The 19,400-nt window shown below is 44.2% G+C and overlaps 1 protein-coding gene across 2 annotated transcripts in view; it reads left to right on the forward strand.

Moving 5' to 3' along the window:
- The window catches only part of TRANK1 (tetratricopeptide repeat and ankyrin repeat containing 1), a 338,849-nt gene extending 338,057 nt beyond the window's left edge, over positions 1-792 (forward strand). For both annotated transcript variants that reach the window (XM_082258385.1, XM_082258386.1), the window contains exon 25: positions 514-792. In XM_082258385.1, coding sequence (XP_082114511.1) covers positions 514-608 — 95 coding nt within the window. In that variant the 3' untranslated portion in view covers positions 609-792. The remainder of the gene's footprint in view (positions 1-513) is intronic.
- Positions 793-19,400: the final 18,608 nt, after the last annotated feature.

A 19,400-nucleotide genomic window follows, 5' to 3' on the forward strand; every position in this document is an offset into this window, starting at 1 on the left:
CGACGGCCAAAGCTTTGCATGAAAGCAAAGAGACAACCTTCACATCGGGAAGATAATTATTGCTAGTCTTACCAGATTGCTTGATCTCTCTTTATTTTATGCTAGCAACAGAGTTGCTTTTTTTAGTTTACTGAAAATTAAACAGAGCTTTTTAAGGAGACCTACAATCAAAATTCAGGACACCTTTATTTTAAGATTTGTCAAAATGGGTATATGAAATTGTTTATCGTAGTCTGAAAACTGTACTTGTTGCTTAGTTAAATGAAACTAGCCTTCTTCCCCTGGCTGGTAATGTGTCTATTGTGTACCAAAGGGCTTTGGATATGTTTTCTTGCAGAGTTGCTGGCTCTGCTCGAACAGTTGCTGTTGAATTTTTAGTGTAAATTTGCATGTTCTTTAGGTATCTTCTTTTCATATACTGCATCCATATACAATGTTGTACCACAAAAACCTATACTTAGTCTCAATTCTCGTTCTTTTTCACTAATTTTAACTACCTTGTATGGGTTCCAGGGTTTCAAGAAGAATATGAAATAGACTATGGAGACTTTGAAGAACTCTGTAACAAGAAAACAAAGAGAGGCAAGCGAAAGGCTAAACGACATTGATTCTGCAGATTACTTAGCCAAGCTGTTTGATATAAATAAATCATTTGAGGTCTTTTGTGGCAAAAAAAAAATCATCATATTGTTATGAAAAGCAATTGACTCTCTCAAACTCTGGGTCTAAATAGTGAACTAAGAAGACCTAAATATTACACAGAAGCAGTTGGTTAAGGAAGGCTGGTTATGGGTTTTAGCGCTCAATTTCTTGGGAATGGTGGGCCACACAAAAAAATATATATATATAAATATGACCAGATGTGTAGGTAAAAACAGATGATGATGCAACAATAATATTAAAAACAAACAGATGAATATCACAAACTGTTATATAAAATAGGTGACGTTGGCAAAAAAATAAAATAAAGTGATCAGTGATCAATCATAAATAAATAATTGATGGTGAATAAAATAGTGATAAAAGGCAACAAAGAAGTTGCTGAAAAATAACAGTCATGCAGCTGGTAATAATCAGTGCAGGTGATGTTTATGTTCACTGGATCACATATGGACTTTTGTCACCTTCACTTGAAAATATCAGCACACTAATATTGCAGCACTTATATTTATGGAATTTTTTTTTTTTTTTTTTGTTGCTTTTTGCTATACCATATTTGATTATGTTTATCCGTTGATATTCATCATCATAAGCACTTTTTGTTATTGTGTTTATCACCATATTTGCACCTTTCAATTCACTACACTGATTACTTCCTCGCCTGCACTGATTATTACCAGCTGCATCACTGTTATTTTTCAGCAACTTCTTTGTTGCCTTTTATCAGTGTGTATTCATCTAACACTGATCACTTTATTCTTCTTTTATCTTCTATGAACATGTCTCACTATTTTATTCACCATCAATTATTTATTTATGATTGATCACTGATCACTTTATTTTATTGTTTTACCAACGTCACCCATTTTATATAACAGTTTGTGATATTCATCTGTTTGTTTTTAATATTATTGTTGCATCATCATCTGTTTTTACCTACACATCTGGTCATATTTATATATATATATTTTTTTGTGTGGTCCCCCATTCCCAAGAAATTGAGCGCTTATTCCCTCTGCGATTAACTTGTTTTAGTACGTTGTGAAACTACTGAATTTGCTGCTTATTTCTAGTGTTCCACTACACACATCTTCCCTAGATTTCTTAATTTCTTATACCTTACTGGTAGTGCATAGGTTCACTCCCTCCTTTGGTTATGGGTTTTATTGGGTTAACAAGTTTAACTGTGATATTTTAATTTTTGTTTACTAGTTGAAGTGATTTGATCTTTAACTGAGCAATGTTGGCATTTGTATTAAAGCCTCATCAGCCTGAAATACATTGAAATGGTAACCGTTACTATATATAAGTTTATTAGATCTTAATGAACCACATTCTTTTATTGTGTTGGATGACTTGTGATATTGCACTTGATATGAATAATGCCACTGTTTATGTTGCATAGAGCAATTGAAAACAATTAATAAGTTCAGTTATGGAATAATTTAAAATTATTTTAGCCTTTTTGCCAATTTCTCATTTATTTATTTGTTTGTATACATATGATAAGGATGTAAAAAAAGAAAGCTAAAGTGGAGCGCCAGGAAAACACAGTTTGATATATATATATATATATATATATATATATATATATATATATATATATATATATATATATATGTGTTAACTGATTTACTTTTTAAACCATTTTTGATTCCTTTTAGTCAGTTCTGTGATTCACACACATCTGTCCTGCCAGGAATGCCACATTAGTATTTTTGGTCAGCTTTATAGCTTCCTGAGTTAGGATGAGACACCAGAAGCTGCAAAGCTGAACCAAGAAATTGCATTGTAATCTGCCTGGTTGGGCAGCACAGCAAAAGAACATTCCAAAACCAACCAATTTGGCAGCTAAAACAGTTTCCATATGTGTTTCAGCTATGTATTAGACCATTATGTGGAGTTGCCCATTAACCAAAATATTCTAGGTAACATTACAATTTATCAGGTATTCACTGTTGTAACCAAAAAGTGAATACAGATGCATCGGGTTGTACAAACAAAATGTGAAAAATAATTTACTGGTTTTCTGCTGATATTGGCATTCAACATGATTAGAGGCTTAAGTGCTTAGAAATTAATATTCGTAAAAAGCATTCTGCAAAGCTGCGATAGACAATTCTTCTGTTTTTTTTGTACATTGTTATTTTTAAGTTTTACTTTTTTATTTTAAAAACCTAAAATAGGTATAGTAGTTCAAGTTCTGTTTTTAAAGCACTTATTACTTGTAAGAATACACCATACAAGAAAAAAAAAACGTGCACTAAATTTCTGATCTGTTTATTTTTTTTAAAAAAAAACCACCAAAGCATTTTTATTGAATATAAGATCAGGTAAAGAGTGTATGAATAACTTATACCTTTGTTGTTGAACCAGTATAAAGTCCTGAGCTGCACTTTGCTGAGTTGCTTGTCCTACATTACAGTCCCTTTGTCTGAGTACATGAGACCTTGCATATACTAATTGCCAGAGATGTAATGAACTGGAGGATGACAGGGCTAGAAGTGAGAACCTAGAGCTTTCAAATGGGAGCCAGGTTCATAAACTACTCAATTACATCTGCTAAAGAGTTTGAGACAAATACTTTCTTAGTTCCAAACAGCCCCTAGCTTATTTGTGAATGTGGATGGTAATGAGCTGGGGATTGTAAAACAAATGGGAATCTTATTCTTTCAAGAAGGGTCAATTTATAAAAAAAGTGTTCAAATAATGTTGTGTTAATTCAAAAACATACATGTTTTGTTTACCGAAAAATATTTTTTTACATTTTCTATTGTGAGATTTGGTTTCTTTGAAGTTTTATATATTTGTGATTGGACTTTTGTTGTTCACACAATGTTTAATAAATCGATTTTCTTTGAAAACAATGTATGTGCATTTTTTTTAATACCTAGTGATACAATGACTTATCCTGAGCAAATAAATGTACATTCTGTGGAATTTTGTTCCTTTATCAGTGAAGATATCGTTATGGATAGATATCCTTAACCGGTGGGAAAGAATACAGTGAAAACACAAACTCCTCTATTTGGCCTTGTCTTGTATAAAAGCAGTTTGTGAACAGCAAGCAATTTGCAAAGATTTCAGTACGCTTCAAGCAGCTTTGTTAAATCATATATAGCACCCCTCAGCACCTGTATGGGGATATTAAACACAAATCATAATGGGAGTGATGACTGTCAACTTTTTACACGTTCGCTAGCCGGTTTCAGTACAACTTTAAGATTATTTAAAGCCTGCTTGCTGCTGACTAATGCATATATGCGATTGCAAGAAAGATGGGCTTGAACACCCAGCTGCCGCACATATGCAAACATGGCGGCATGAGGTTATGTGCCTAAAGCATGACTACTGTCACTGATCTGTCTTGGTCAAGGTTTCTGACTGGGAACCCGCGGGATATGGGCTCCCTATCATGTGACAGCTGTGACAGTCAAAGTGGTCCTATGATACAGAATCTCTACAGCCTCTTAAAGGGCTTCCGGAGGCAGCATTAACAGATTAAAGTGAGTCAGTACTCCCATTAAGATTTTTTAACCTCTTTTTCCATAAATGATTGCTTTCCTCTGTTCAAGCACTGGGTACTACCTTGCTACTACTGCTCCTTTAAATGTCCCAGCCTCCATTGGTTTACTCCGGAAGGGATTGCTTAGAGATCATGCACTGATATTCAGTGGTTGGAGTGTCACACCTTTTCTGCCATTGTGTAGAGGAAGCACCATCCTGCTACTGCTTCTGACTGCAAGTAAAATGTGGAACACTCATCGGTTCCTCTCTATCCTCCTGTAGTTACTTGGTCACCTTTGGCTGCCTAACCCTATTCCTGCTATATTGCGAGTATCTGAGGCCTAGCCTTGTACCCCGTGCAAAGTTGCCTTCCACCTTGCAGTGCAAAATATCTGGTTCTAGACCAGGGGTGGGCAAACTTTTTGCCTCGAGGGCCGCAATGGGTTCATATATTGGACCAAGATGCAGATATGCCAGCGTGCCCCCTTTCAATGCAGATATGCCAGCGTGCCCCCTTTCAATGCAGATATGCCAGCGTGCCCCCTTTCAATGCAGATATGCCAGCATGCCCCCTTTCAATGCAGATATGCCAGGGCCCCCTTTCAATGCAGATATGCCAAGGGACCCCCGCGAGACCAGTGCACTTACCTCAGGCATCGCTTCTCTTCAGTCCCCCGGCGTCGTCTCGAATCCTCAGTCCTCCCGCCTCCTCCTCGGCCAATGGCACGGGGTTTGCCTTTCGGCCAATCAGGAAGTGGGAGGGCCCTGATTGGCCAGGAGGAGGATCCGTGTGACAATAGCGAATTTTCATTTGCTATTGTCACACAATTGGCGGGCTCGGGGCGCACTGCTCTGTGCGCCCCGGCCGCCACTGGCGAGTTCCTCTCGCGGCCCGGTACCGTTTGATCCACGGTACCGGTCCGTGGCCCGGGGATTGGGGAACACTGCGCGCTCCGCGGGCCGGATTAAAAGGTCCCGCCGGGCCGTAGTTTGCCCATTCCTGTTCTAGACACATGCTGACAGTCCCACTGTACCAGGTCGCTCAAGCACACCAATTGTTCTGATGGTGCTTGACACTCATGGTCTTGAATATGCCCTCTGCTAGAGTCTGTCATCCTTGGATTGTTCTTTAGCTCCACCTGGCGTGGCCACTGCCTCAGCCCTGCCCTGGGAAAATTTTACTGCAGTCATGCAGGAGATTGTCATACAGATAAAACATTTTGTTTATTTGCATGTAGCAGCACACCAAGCCGTTACCTGCAATAAGGGATAGATGTACAAGCCTGGATACAGTGAGACAAGAGGGAGAGAAGCACCAAGCAGACTTTTGGTGTAGTACCATTTTATTAAGCAAAGAATAAAAATAGCCACTCCCAAAGGTGCGTACAAAGTGTAGGGCTCAGAGCAGTAACGTCCTGCCCGTGGGGGGGGGCTGTTAGTACATGCAGCAGCGGCGGCTCCAGAGAAGGTGGATGTCAGAGGTTGCTGAGGAGCGAACTGTCAGAACCTGGAGCTTGGTCTGTCAACCAGGAGGGGAATAGCCAATCGGGACGCATTTTGGTGGCAAGTCATGCCTCCTTCCTCAGCCAGTGTTCGGCACAGTACACATGAGGCTTTTTAAGTTGCTGGCAATTTAACTCTGAGGCACGGCAGATTTTGAAGCAGAGGGAGCTCTACCGCAAAGCTCCCTGTCAAAGTACTGTTTGGGAGAATACATTATAGAACTCGAAGAACACAGTGATGCAAGCATAAAAATGAAAACCTTTCTTTTAAAAAGTAAGAAATTAACATAAAATGGAAAAATACAAAACAGTTGCCGCAAACAAAGGCAAACATAGGCAATGGGAAAGACTTGGTCACCTTTGGCTGCCTAACCCTATTCCTGCTATATTGCGAGTATCTGAGGCCTAGCCTTGTACCCCGTGCAAAGTTGCCTTCCACCTTGCAGTGCAAAATATCTGGTTCTAGACCAGGGGTGGGCAAACTTTTTGCCTCGAGGGCCGCAATGGGTTCATATATTGGACCAAGATGCAGATATGCCAGCGTGCCCCCTTTCAATGCAGATATGCCAGCGTGCCCCCTTTCAATGCAGATATGCCAGCGTGCCCCCTTTCAATGCAGATATGCCAGCGTGCCCCCTTTCAATGCAGATATGCCAGCGTGCCCCCTTTCAATGCAGATATGCCAGCATGCCCCCTTTCAATGCAGATATGCCAAGGGACCCCCGCGAGACCAGTGCACTTACCTCAGGCATCGCTTCTCTTCAGTCCCCCGGCGTCGTCTCGAGTCCTCAGTCCTCCCGCCTCCTCCTCGGCCAATGGCACGGGGTTTGCCTTTCGGCCAATCAGGAAGTGGGAGGACCCTGATTGGCCAGGAGGAGGATCCGTGTGACAATAGCGAATTTTCATTTGCTATTGTCACACAATTGGCGGGCTCGGGGCGCACTGCTCTGTGCGCCCCGGCCGCCACTGGCGAGTTCCTCTCGCGGCCCGGTACCGTTTGATCCACGGTACCGGTCCGTGGCCCGGGGATTGGGGAACACTGCGCGCTCCGCGGGCCGGATTAAAAGGTCCCGCCGGGCCGTAGTTTGCCCATTCCTGTTCTAGACACATGCTGACAGTCCCACTGTACCAGGTCGCTCAAGCACACCAATTGTTCTGATGGTGCTTGACACTCATTGTCTTGAATATGCCCTCTGCTAGAGTCTGTCATCCTTGGATTGTTCTTTAGCTCCACCTGGCGTGGCCACTGCCTCAGCCCTGCCCTGGGAAAATTTTACTGCAGTCATGCAGGAGATTGTCATACAGATAAAACATTTTGTTTATTTGCATGTAGCAGCACACCAAGCCGTTACCTGCAATAAGGGATAGATGTACAAGCCTGGATACAGTGAGACAAGAGGGAGAGAAGCACCAAGCAGACTTTTGGTGTAGTACCATTTTATTAAGCAAAGAATAAAAATAGCCACTCACAAAGGTGCATACAAAGTGTAGGGCTCAGAGCAGTAACGTCCTGCCCGTGGGGGGGGGGGGGGGGGGCTGTTAGTACATGCAGCAGCGGCGGCTCCAGAGAAGGTGGATTTTAGAGGTTGCTGAGGAGCGAACTGTCAGAACCTGGAGCTTGGTCTGTCAACCAGGAGGGGAATAGCCAATCGGGACGCATTTTGGTGGCAAGTCATGCCTCCTTCCTCAGCCAGTGTTCGGCACAGTACACATGAGGCTTTTTAAGTTGCTGGCAATTTAACTCTGAGGCACGGCAGATTTTGAAGCAGAGGGAGCTCTACCGCAAAGCTCCCTGTCAAAGTACTGTTTGGGAGAATACATTATAGAACTCGAAGAACACAGTGATGCAAGCATAAAAATGAAAACCTTTCTTTTAAAAAGTAAGAAATTAACATAAAATGGAAAAATACAAAACAGTTGCCGCAAACATAGGCAATGGGAAAGACCTGCATGTGTACATATATGTGCATATATACACCAGTATCATGCACCTGTGTATAAAAAGAGTTTATATTTAATATACCGTATAAGCCGACCCGAGTATAAGCCGAGACCCCTACTTTTACCACAAAAAGATGGGAAAATCATTGACTCGAGTATAAGCCTAGGGTGAGAATGCAGGGCGGCGGGCATGGTGCAGGATAATGCAGGGTGACTGGCATGGTGCAGGAGAATGCAGGGTGACTGGCATGGTGCAGGAGAATGCAGGGTACTGGCATGGTGCAGGAGAATGCAGGGTACTGGCATGGTACAGGAGAATGCAGGGTACTGGCATGGTGCAGGAGAATGCAGGGTACTGGCATGGTACAGGAGAATGCAGGGTACTGGCATGGTACAGGAGAATGCAGGGTACTGGCATGGTGCAGGAGAATGCAGGGTACTGGCATGGTGCAGGAGAATGCAGGGTACTGGCATGGTGCAGGAGAATGCAGGGTACTGGCATGGTGCAGGAGAGAATGCAGGGTGACTGGCATGGTACAGGAGAATGCAGGGTGACTGGCATGGTGCAGGAGATTGCAGGGTACTGGCATGGTGCAGGAGATTGCAGGGTACTGGCATGGTACTAGAGGATCCGGGGTTGTGGGCATACTACAGGAGATGCAGTGCTGTGGGCATGGTACATGTGGACCATGCCCACAGCACTGCATCCCTCGTAGTGTGCCCGCAGCCCATGGCAGGTAGTGAAGCTGTTTCACTTACCTGTTCCAGAGGCGCCTTCATTTTAAAAATGGCGCCGACACGTCATTGCGCACGCGCCGCCGCCGCTCGTATACTTTCGGCTATTCCCGGCCTCTCCCGAGCAGCGCCGGGAATAGCCGAAATTACACGAGCGGCGGCGGCGCGTGCGCGGTAACATGTATGCGACGGGCGGTGCCATTTTTAAACCTTAAACCCGTCGGAGAGGACATTTTTTTCCTTGACTCGAGTATAAGCCGAGGGGGACGTTTTCAGCACAAAAAAATGTGCTGAAAAACTCGGCTTATACTCGAGTATATACGGTATATCTATTGTATAGATTGAAAAACATAATAAGGATGATAGCATTGTAAAGTGGAAAAAAACCTGTAAGAATATTGGAAGTATCCTGCCAATATATTTGTCCCGTCCAAATGATTAGCAGCCTTGCACCGTTGAGGAGGACTTTGTTAAAAAGTGGACTACGTCTTGATGAATCTGTCAATGAACCTGAGGAATATTCTCTGGCTGAAGTGTTGGGCTGCAGTACCTGCATGCAAGAGATTTTGGTTTCTGATGCCCTTCAAGGGACAACATCTCTGTTGCTGACAGTAACTGCTTCCTGCCCAACCGATGTACATAAACGGCTGGGCCTGAACTCTATAGCTCCAAGAGGACGTCAGGGTTGGATGTCCAAGCCTGGATACAGTCATTAATAAATTACTCCGTTGGACAATCTTACCAATTGCTTATTACAGTGATCATCACTTTAATAAGCAATGAGAGTGTAAAAAAAAAAAAATTGGCCTGGGCAGGAAAGGGGTGAAAGTGTCTGGTACTGAAGTGGTTAAAACTCATCCTACCCAACCAAAATAGTCTAAGGGGTCAATTTAGAATAGCTCTAGCACTTATATCCCACTAGCTAATTTATAAAAGGTAATATATCAAGTTATTAATGCAAATACTACAGTACGCAAAGATTTCTTGCAGTGCTTCACCAAAACATGTGGTAATTTAGGACTTTTTAGTTTAGAACCATTACAATGTATGTAAAAGTAGGTCTACACAAGGTTATCACAAAGATTATCAGTCCTTCAAATTTGATTAGCTTCTGCCTGATAATTAAGAGGTTATATGAGGTGTCTTTTAGGGAAAGCAGGAAAGGAAGCCTCACGAGGTGGTGAACAAATAGATCGGTTTAGATAAAATAAAAATCAATGATCACATGTAGTGTAAATCATAGGAAAAATAGGCACATTGGTAGTACAAAAACACTAAATTGAAAAGAGCAAACTTTTCTGAACTGCGCTCAATACTACAAGACATCAATTCGGACCAAATCTTAGAAACATTGAACAAGGAGGAAAAATAGGAATGCTTTAGAAACAAAGGTATCACACAGTGCATTACAATGGGCAATAAATATAGAAGAGTGTAGGTTAAACCTGGGTGGCTAAACTGTAACGTAAAAAGTCTTAAAGAAACAAAACTGGCCTTTATCCTTTTCGCTGCCTGTGCTTCGCTTTTAAACTTAGCTGGCCAGACCATTTTTGCAATTTTTCAATTGCTTTTTAATTTTTCCCTTACAGCTTTTAGAGTTTGTAAAAGACCTCTCAAACCATATATTTTGTGAAAGCACTGGTTTTTAGGGCACAATCATATTTGCACAAATGTTTATCATACAATATTTTAGCTAATAATACGCTAAAATCATTATTACCAGATAAAAACACAGCACATTTTACAAAATTCCTAATAAATATAAAAGCTTAACCTGTATTGGATGAATAAATAAGTATTTGTAAATTTTAACTAACACTATTTTCTGAAATGGTGAAAATTGAACATACACAAAACTATAAATACCCAATTTCTCTAAAAATTTTGAGGTTTTCATTTTTCACTTACAGCTTTCAGTTTGTAAAATACCCCTCAAAATATAAATTTTCTGAAAGCATAGGACCAGTAGAATAAAAGGAAGGTGCAACTGATTTTTAGGGCCCTGCGATATTTGCGCAAATGTTTACCAAAACAATATTTCTCTTTCGTTCATTGATGGACACAGCTCCTGATCTTCTTAACCATTGGGTTATACTGCCCCCTACAGGAGTAGGACACTAGGCAGAAAAATAATCTGGCTACCCCTATGGGCAGTCCCAGGGGGTATACTCCCTCTCCCTGCTATAGATACTAAGGTTTTTTCTGCCTAGTCAGGACCCAGTTCCTTGCTGGAATCTCTGGTCCTGGCATTTTTTTCTTTTTAGATAGAAATTATTCAACAATCAACTGCTGGGCTGGATAATCTAGACCCAGTGGTAACCCCAGTCTGGTCAGTGAGCGAGCGCAGACCTCAGCCCTGCGCCAAGACGGCTGCGACATAGTCCCACCGGACAGGGGCTGGCCTGTGAGTTAAATGCCTCACGAGTTCACATACAACTGGGTATCAACCCGAGTCACAGCTTTCCTCCTGGCTGACAGCCCCCCCCCCCCCATTTCGATTACATTTTTATTCTGTAGCAAGAACGCATTGACCGTGTTTTCCAGTTGAGGCCAGGATGCCGGAGTGAAGTTGATGATTGTAGCCTCCTTCTGGAGGTTGTGTGCTGACGTGAGGATAGGCCAGGAAAGGGAAATTACGATAAGAGTGATAATTTTCCATTTGCCTGGCCCACCTCCTCTGGAGCCTACAGGACCACCTCTTCCTAGCTAAATAAAAGACAGCCCCTCCCCCAACTGAAGTGTTCGATAACCTAGCCTTCAATAGGCCACTAGGGAGGGAGTCCTGTGCGGACGTGAGGATAGGCAAGGAAAGGAAAATTACGGTAAGTATGATAACACTTTTCCGTTTTCCTGGCCCACCTCACATCAGCACACAACGGGATATACCCTAGCTGAATATAGGGCGGGAGAGAACACATCAAAAGAGACACTCAAAGAAAAGCTGTTGAAGCCAAAAATAATGAATCCCTCTTGTCCCAAACTTGCTGATCGCACATCTCGTTTGTAAGGTTGAATGAAGACCGCACAAGAACTTCAAGCTAGCTGCCTTAGGCTGGCCATACACTATACAATTTTCTTGTTCAACTTTCCTTTAGATTTACCAAAACCATATAATATAAGTTCAAACCTGAACACTTTCAATTTGTATGTAATCAGGCAATCCCTTGCACTACATTGTTGAAGGTAAATCTAAAGGAAATTGAATAAGAAAATTGTATGGTGTATGGCCAGCCTTACATAGATCTTCCAAGAAATCCTGGCACAACTGCCCCAAAGGCTACCGCCCCTCTAGACAAATAAGCTTGCAACTATTTCAGAGCAGAAAGTCCTACTTCCTGCATGCCAATGTAATCCCCCTGGAAGTCCAACAGTGGCTGACTCTTGAGGACCTGATGGCTAAATGAAAAGATTGTCCACTTTCCTCTTTGACCAAGTACACAGCAACTAGACGATGTGTAAGGAACTGAAGTCTTTCTGTTGTGCATCCAATGATTCTTGTGCCAAAATTTAGAGGGACTACTTCCCAGTTTTGCTGGAAACTGGATATCACTTTAAAATTGAACTTTGGAGATAGACATAGTATAACTATTTCTGGTAAAAGAAAGAAAAGACACAAAACGGGCCCTTGCCAGAAAAGTGTTGGAATCTTCAAAATCCTTCTGTCTGAAGTACAGTTGTGTTCAAAATTATTCAACCCCCAATGAAATTGATTGTTTTGGCCAGTTTGACATTGATTTTGATCATTCAGTCATCCTGCTTACAATTAAATCAAAGAGGCACGTGTAGGTCAGACAAATATAACATAACATTTATAATGAAATAACCTCAAATGTCTTTTCTGTGCTCACACATTATCAGTTTTATTCAACCCCCAAGTGACATTCAATCTTCTAACTGTAAAAGGATGTTGTACTAAGTACTAACAGCTTTTAAACGTGAAGCATAGCTTGACACAAGTGTCTTACAGCGATCTACGGGTATCTTCGCCCATTCCTCATGGGCAAAAGCCTCCAGTTCAGTCACATTCTTAGGCTTGTGCACTGCAACTGCTTTCTTTAAGTCCCACCAGAGGTTCTCAATCGGATTTAAGTCTGGTGACTGTGATGGCCACTCCAAAATGTTCCAGCCTTTAATCTGCAACCATGCTCTAGTGGACTTGGAGGTATGCTTGGGATCATTGTCCTATTGAGAGGTCCAACGTCTCCCAAGCCTCAGGTTTGTGACGGACTGCATCACATTGTCATCCAATATCTCCTGGTACTGAAGAGAATTCATGTTACCTTGCACACGCTGAAGCTTCCCTGTACCTGCAGAAGCAAAACAGCCCCAAAGCATGATTGACCCCCCGCCATGCTTCACAGTAGGCAAGGTGTTCTTTTCTTCATAGGCCTTGTTCTTCCTCCTCCAAACATAGCGTGGATCCATGGGCCCAAACAGTTCTAATTTTGTTTCATCAGTCCACAGAACACTATCCCAAAACTTCTGTGGTTTGTCCACATGACTTTTGGCATACTGCAGTCGACTCTTCTTATTCTTTGGAGACAGCAAGGGGGTGCGCCTGGGAGTTCTGGCATGGAGGCCTTCATTACGCAGTGTGCTCCGTATTGTCTGAGCAGAAACTTCAGTACCCACATCTGACAAATCTTTTCTCAGTTCCTCAGCAGTCACACGGGGACTTTTCTCCACTCTACGCTTCAGGTAGCGCACAGCAGTTGAAGTCAGCATCTTTTCTGCCACGACCAGGTAGCGTTTCAACAGTGCCCTTTGCCTTGAATTTGCGAATGATGCTTCCTATGGTGTCTCTTGGTATGTTTAACATCTTTGCAATCTTCTTATAGCCATTGCCCTTCCTGTGAAGAGTAATCACCTCTTCTCTTGTCTTCCTGGACCATTCTCTTGACTTCACCATGTTTGTAACCACACCAGTAAATGTCTAGAAGGAGCTGAGTATCACAGTCATTTTAAAGCTGCCTAATTGGTGCTTATTAGGCTTTATTGCTGCTCCCTGACATCCACAGGTGTTTTCAATACCTGATCGAAAACACTTCAATGAACCTCTGTTCTTCAGAGTGGTAGTCTTTAAGGAGTTAAATAATTGTCAATGAAGAATTCACAAAAACATTTACTACTGTATTACAAAACCAATTGATGCCATTTTAGTTGCATATGGTTCTTTAAGAAGTCCTTGTAGGATTTCATTCTGAATACAATTACAAATGTACACTAAATTCCCTAAAACCCTTTACAGCATTGGGGGATGAATAATTTTGAACACAACTGTAGTTGCTGGCAAAAGAACTAGTTTTTCTGTGGGGAATTTTAATAGAAATTAGATCATTGGAGCAAAGGGTGCCAGCCTTAGTGCTCTCAGATCCAAGCCTAAGTCCCACAGAGGGAACAAGGATCTCCTTCAAGGTCATATATAGATTGTCGCATGCAGAACGCATCTGGCTTTTCCACCCCGCCTGAAGCCTGTGAAAGGTAAAGAATTGTACCTTAAATGGAGTGGTATGCCAGACCAACCTCTAGCACTGACCGTAAAATGTTCAGGATATTGGCTAGAGCAGGGAACACAGGAGAGAAAGCTTTTGCTGAGCGAAAAAAACAAACTTATTTCATATCCTCTCATATGTAGCGTTTACGGTTTATCTTCTGGACACCAAGGTCTGAGCAAGCTTGGATGAGAACCCCTGCACCTCTAGTCTGGCCTATTTCATAGTCAGGCTATTAAAGTAGTCTCATTGGATTAGGGTGCTGTCACTGACCTTGCCATAAAAAGATTTAATTTGACCAGAAACGGGTTTGGTGGTGCGGATGACATCTGGGGAGCAGTGTAAGCCAAGGCATTCTCGGTAGGTGGAAATGACCTGTATGGCATGGACTTATCCAATAGGTCCTATCCAAACATTCAGAAGTATCTTTATATTCAAGGACATCGGAGAGAGACAAAGATCAAATGCAAAATTCCATGGCACTGTGAACCTATCTTGTATGATGGAGTCTTTGCATTGGTATCCTGTTCCAGATATCCGAAGCTGTATGTTCAGTGGAGTTTCCCTGTGAACTACTGCTGGAAAGCCTCATTCGGCCAATAGTGGTTTGAGGCACTTGTTAAAAAATGTTTTGTCTAACCAAACCACTAGTTGATTTTGCTTTCCTGGCAAGAAGGCCAATGTTAACTAGCTGTAAGTGGCTCTATGCCCAGCAAAAAAATTCTGTTGCAAGATGAAACAGGGAAAGGCTTCTGGGTCTTCCCTGGGCAGGAAATGTAGGCTACTGCTGTGTTGTTGTCAACCAATTTCACTCAAGCCCCTTTGAAGTAGATACTGAAAGGCTTGCAATGCTAGAAAAGGTTTCCTTCAGTTGCAGATAATTGGGGAATCTGCATTCCACCTGTTTCTTCAGATTGTGTACTCCCCAGCCCCGAAGACTGGGATCTGCCATCAGAATCATCCTATCTCCTGGGCTGAGAGGCATGTTCTGAAAGAAGAACAGTGGCGATGTCCAAAATTCCAGTTCTTGCTGAATTTGTATAGGCACGAAGATTTTCTGATTCATAAACAGCCCAGCCCATAGACTAAAGAAGGCAAATTGAAAACTCCCTCATGTGTCACCTGGCCCAAGGTACCACCACTGCTAACAAGATTCTCAAAAGATTCCTGGGGCTGAGCCAATTCTGTAAAAGGAAAACATCTGAACTGGAAGTGACATCTGGCCACCGCAATTCCCTACATGCCTCTGGTGCTCGGCCTTGATCTGTACCTGGGAGTATGAGTCAGCAGGTCGATTGACACTAACTGGTCCTCCAGCTAAACTATCCCTGTGACTGTCTGCATGACCTCCATCTTGAACCTCTTGGTGTGTATGTACACATTCAATTCCTTAAAACTAAAATCGACCAGAAGGCTCCTGCCTTAGGTACCAGAAAAACTGGGGAGAAAAGCACCCAGATGATTCTATGTCTTTGGCATCCCTGGCATGATGGTCTTGTAGCAGTATAAATTCTTAAACATAATCTTGCAAACATTTTCTCTTCTGAGATCTGTTGGTCATAAATGAAATGGATTCAGTGATAAACTCTGGAATCCTCCACTCCCATCTAACTGTCTTCTGGACCCACTGGTCTTTGAGGATTGTTGTCCAAACCCTCCTGAAAGAGGCTACAATCATCAACTTCACTCAGACCTCCTGGCCCAAACTGGAAAAGACTATGTGAGCGCACCTTCAAAAGAGCTTTCAGCCATCTTAGAAACTTACTCTGGACTTGATTTCATGTAAAAATTATTTTCTCTTACGTCCTCCGACAGTCGCCGCCTCTTCATATTCGTCACATATGGGGTATTAGACTTTGCTCCGAAGGAGTAGCTAGGCAACAGAATATGTTAACATTAAAGCTTTTAACATATCCCACCCTCAAGGGGTGGTCCCCTCAGTCAATACCCTCCTACTTCCTGCAACCATATCTCAGTTTCAATGTCTAGCTTGTCAGGAGTGGCTGGTTCTCTCTGTGCTGGGGCTTTGTGCCGCAGCCTCTTTCTTCTTTTTTGATTTTTTGTTTGAGTTTTTTCTCTCTCTTTATTTAGCTGTTCTTTTTGTCAGCATTAGTTAGTTCTTCGGATGAAGAGGATCATGCGGGCTGGGTCTCGGGCTGATCCCCCTGGTCGCAGGTCGTGGGTCAGTGGCTTCCCAGCCTGCCATCGAGCGTTCAGCCAGGTAACGCTCCTGGCACAGTGAACGACCCATCCCTGTTCGGTGCAGGGATGATTGGTGAGGTGGCTACCTCACTGGACGCTGTGCGGTTTCTTAACCCCCATTCTGTGCGTCTTGTATGCGACTCTCCCTGCCTCATGTGCAGCGGCTTGTTCGCCTGTGCGGGTCCCCCACGCCATTGTGAGGTAAGTGTATCTATGTGGGGACCTGTCTGTCTGGGAGGGTGTCAGTCTGGGACTGTGTAACCTGCCTCTGTTCACACTGTTTGTCTCCCTATCACTCGGCTGCATGCTGTGGGCTGCAAGGGGGGGGAGCTGTGTGACACTATGTGTGTCAGCCTTGTCAGTGTGAGAAGCTGTGTGCTGTGGGGCATGTTTTGTGGCATGTTTGGGCACTATACAGCGATCGCTGCGGCGATCTAACATGTTTTTTTATACATGGATGACATGTGTGCATTAAAAAACAAAACTGTGGCGCTAAGACCCTTTATGAATGACAGTCCCACTTAAGGATGTGTAAAAAGCAATAAAAAAGCAGTCCATGTGTGTCCGTCTCCACATAAAGAAGTAATTCTCGAGCAGAAAACCACCACCAGAAAGCACTCCAACACCAGTACTTCTTACCAAAAGTAATTGATCTCCATCACAGAGATCAAAAGTAGCGCATAACTGGAAATCATGAAGGCTTCTCCAATGCGGTCCTAATAAGCTCACGATGTGGTATATTATGCAAAGAGAAAGAGGGACATCACATAGCGCAGACCGCTTTAAAAGGCTTTATTCTTAAATAGAAGAATGGTACTCACAAAAAAAGTACTACATCTCGCATGTAATACATGGGCACCGAGACCTCCCAGATGTCCTTAGGGCGTCCCAGCCATGGACCACCGAATCTATGGCCGTCCTGTCTCCTCCACAGATCGTAGCACGCGCCACCCAGCACGCCACCCGACGTACGTTTCGTCCGATTGGACGTCGTCATGGGGTGTGGCTACAGGGTGCGCCAGTGCTTTCTATAGCGGAGGAGAAAACCGCCCACCGGAACTAAGTGGCCGGAAGTGAGGTATGCGCTCCACACGACCGGAACCACCACTCTGACCGGAAGAGGAAGGGAGAGGAGAGCAACATAATGGGGAAATGAAAGGAAAAATCCCTTCACAAAACCCCACACTGAGATGTCTCCCCCATCCTTCAAATGAGCAATGTCCTATAAATGGGATCTACCAAAAAAGGGCATTACCCCATATACCATATCGGGTATATAAATACCCAATATATCAAACCACGGCCCGAGGAGAGACAGCGCCATCTATCGGTGCTCCTATCGTGGCTGCTGTACCCACTACTGTATATTTGCTGTTTTTACAGTTTTTTACCTTAATGCGCAGCAATTTTATGTTTTATGTTTTTTGACATGTGTGCATTACTGTGCTGTGGAGCGGCGGTTTCGGCGCCAAACGGCGCCATTTTGCCTACACTCGCTCCGGCCGCATGTTCTACATGCATGGCGGCCATTTTCTTGTAGCCTCCCATAGGCTTTCATAGAGCGCCCTGGTCGCATCACTTCCTCTTCTCCTGGGTACACCGATCGAGGCAGCAGCAGCGGCGAGGGTCTCCTCAGGTTATATCCTTCTTATCCATTGCCTGTGTCAGTTTTATTGTCCCTGTGGGGGTCTCATTGTGCTTGTGTGTGGTGCGGTGGGCTGCGCTCGCCGCGCTTGTTAAAGGGGCAGTTAACCCCTTATTATCCGGCATTTGTAATAGGGGCAATGGATTCTCAGGAGGGCAAATTTCCTACCGCCTTGGTGGAAAGCCAGGGGACCACTGTTTCCCCCCCAGGGGGGGATTTAGCCACTATTGTGGCTGGCCTTGCTGCTCAGGTGCAGATGCTGGTGGCTGCTCAATCTGCTAAAAGACCCAGAGTTTCTCTTTCCTCTGATTCTGAGGGTGAAGGTGATGGGGCTGTTATGGCGGGGGCCTCCTTATCGGGGTCCCGCTCCTCCCTGGATCTAGTGGGGTCCGAGGTGGAGGCTGAAGTTGAAGGGGTTGATAATTCTCCCCCGTGCTCGCCTGAAGAGCTTGCAATCATGGATGAATTGATTGCTTCCATAAAACAAACGCTGCGTTTGCAGGATGAAGTGTGTCCCCCCGCTGCCGTGGCGGCTTATGGGACGCAGAGGAAACGCAGGACGCCGCAGGTTTTTCCCTGCAATGATGATTTTCAGCACGCTGTTAAGGAACAATGGCGCAATCTACGCAAACCTTTTGCTGTACCAAGTAGGTTCAAGCTGCGTTATCCTTTCTCGCCTTCCACTGATGAAAGGTGGTGTGTGCCACCCCCAGTGGATCACGCAATTGCGGTTTTAAACAAATCCATTGCGATTCCTGCAGAGGATTCCCCTGTGTTCCGTGATGCCACGGATAGGAGATTGGAGTCTCTTGCCCGTCATACTTATTCTGTTACGGGTTCTATGCTTAAGGCTCTGTTTGCCTCTCTCATGGCGGCCCAGGCGGTCGCAAGTTGGACGCAGATGCTTAGGCGCGTCTTGGTGGCCGATTCGGCCTCGCCGGCGATCCTGGATATGGTGGATCAAATCCACCAGGGTGTCATGTATCTGTGTGATGCGGACTTGGACCTAGTCCCGTTGGCTGCACGTGTGCACAGCGTGGCGGTGTTGTCTCGCCGCCTGGTTTGGTTGAAATGTTGGTCGGTGGACCAATCTTCACGTAAGACCTTAGCCAATCTGCCTTATGATGGGTCTCGCCTTTTTGGGGAGTCCTTGGATGTGTTGATTAAGGGGATCACCGGAGGTAAGAGCACTCTCTTGCCCCATTTCCCCAAGGCTATGGGGGCTTCTGGGAAGAAGCATGCTAATTTTCGGCCCCCTCAGGGGTCCTTTTGTGCCTTTCGGTCGCACTACAAGGGCAAACCGTTCAAAGGTCCAGGCTCTCAGAAGAAGCCCTGGTCTGGAAAACAGAAGTCCGGTCAATCCGGATCCGCAGCCCATAACAGCCCATAACAGTGCGGCCTGAAGGGGCGCCCTCACCCAGCTTGCTCGGTTTTCTTCAGCCCTGGTTGGCCCGCGTGCGGGACAGATGGGTTCAGGAGATCGTTCGATCTGGTTACAAGATCGAGTTTCTCTCTCGGCCGGAGAGCAGATTTTTTCCCTCAAATCTTCAACTGTCTCCAGAGCGTTTACGGGACCTGCACCTGGCGGTGCGGGACCTGAGGGCTCAGGGAGTGGTAGTTCCGGTGCCTCATCGGGACAGATTTCGGGGGTTTTGTTCCAATCTGTTCACCGTGCCCAGAAAGGAGGGCAAGGTTCGTCCAATTCTGGACTTGAAG

This window comes from Pelophylax lessonae (genome assembly GCF_965119305.1).
Source record: "Pelophylax lessonae genome assembly, chromosome: 5".
NCBI lineage: Eukaryota > Metazoa > Chordata > Amphibia > Anura > Ranidae > Pelophylax > Pelophylax lessonae.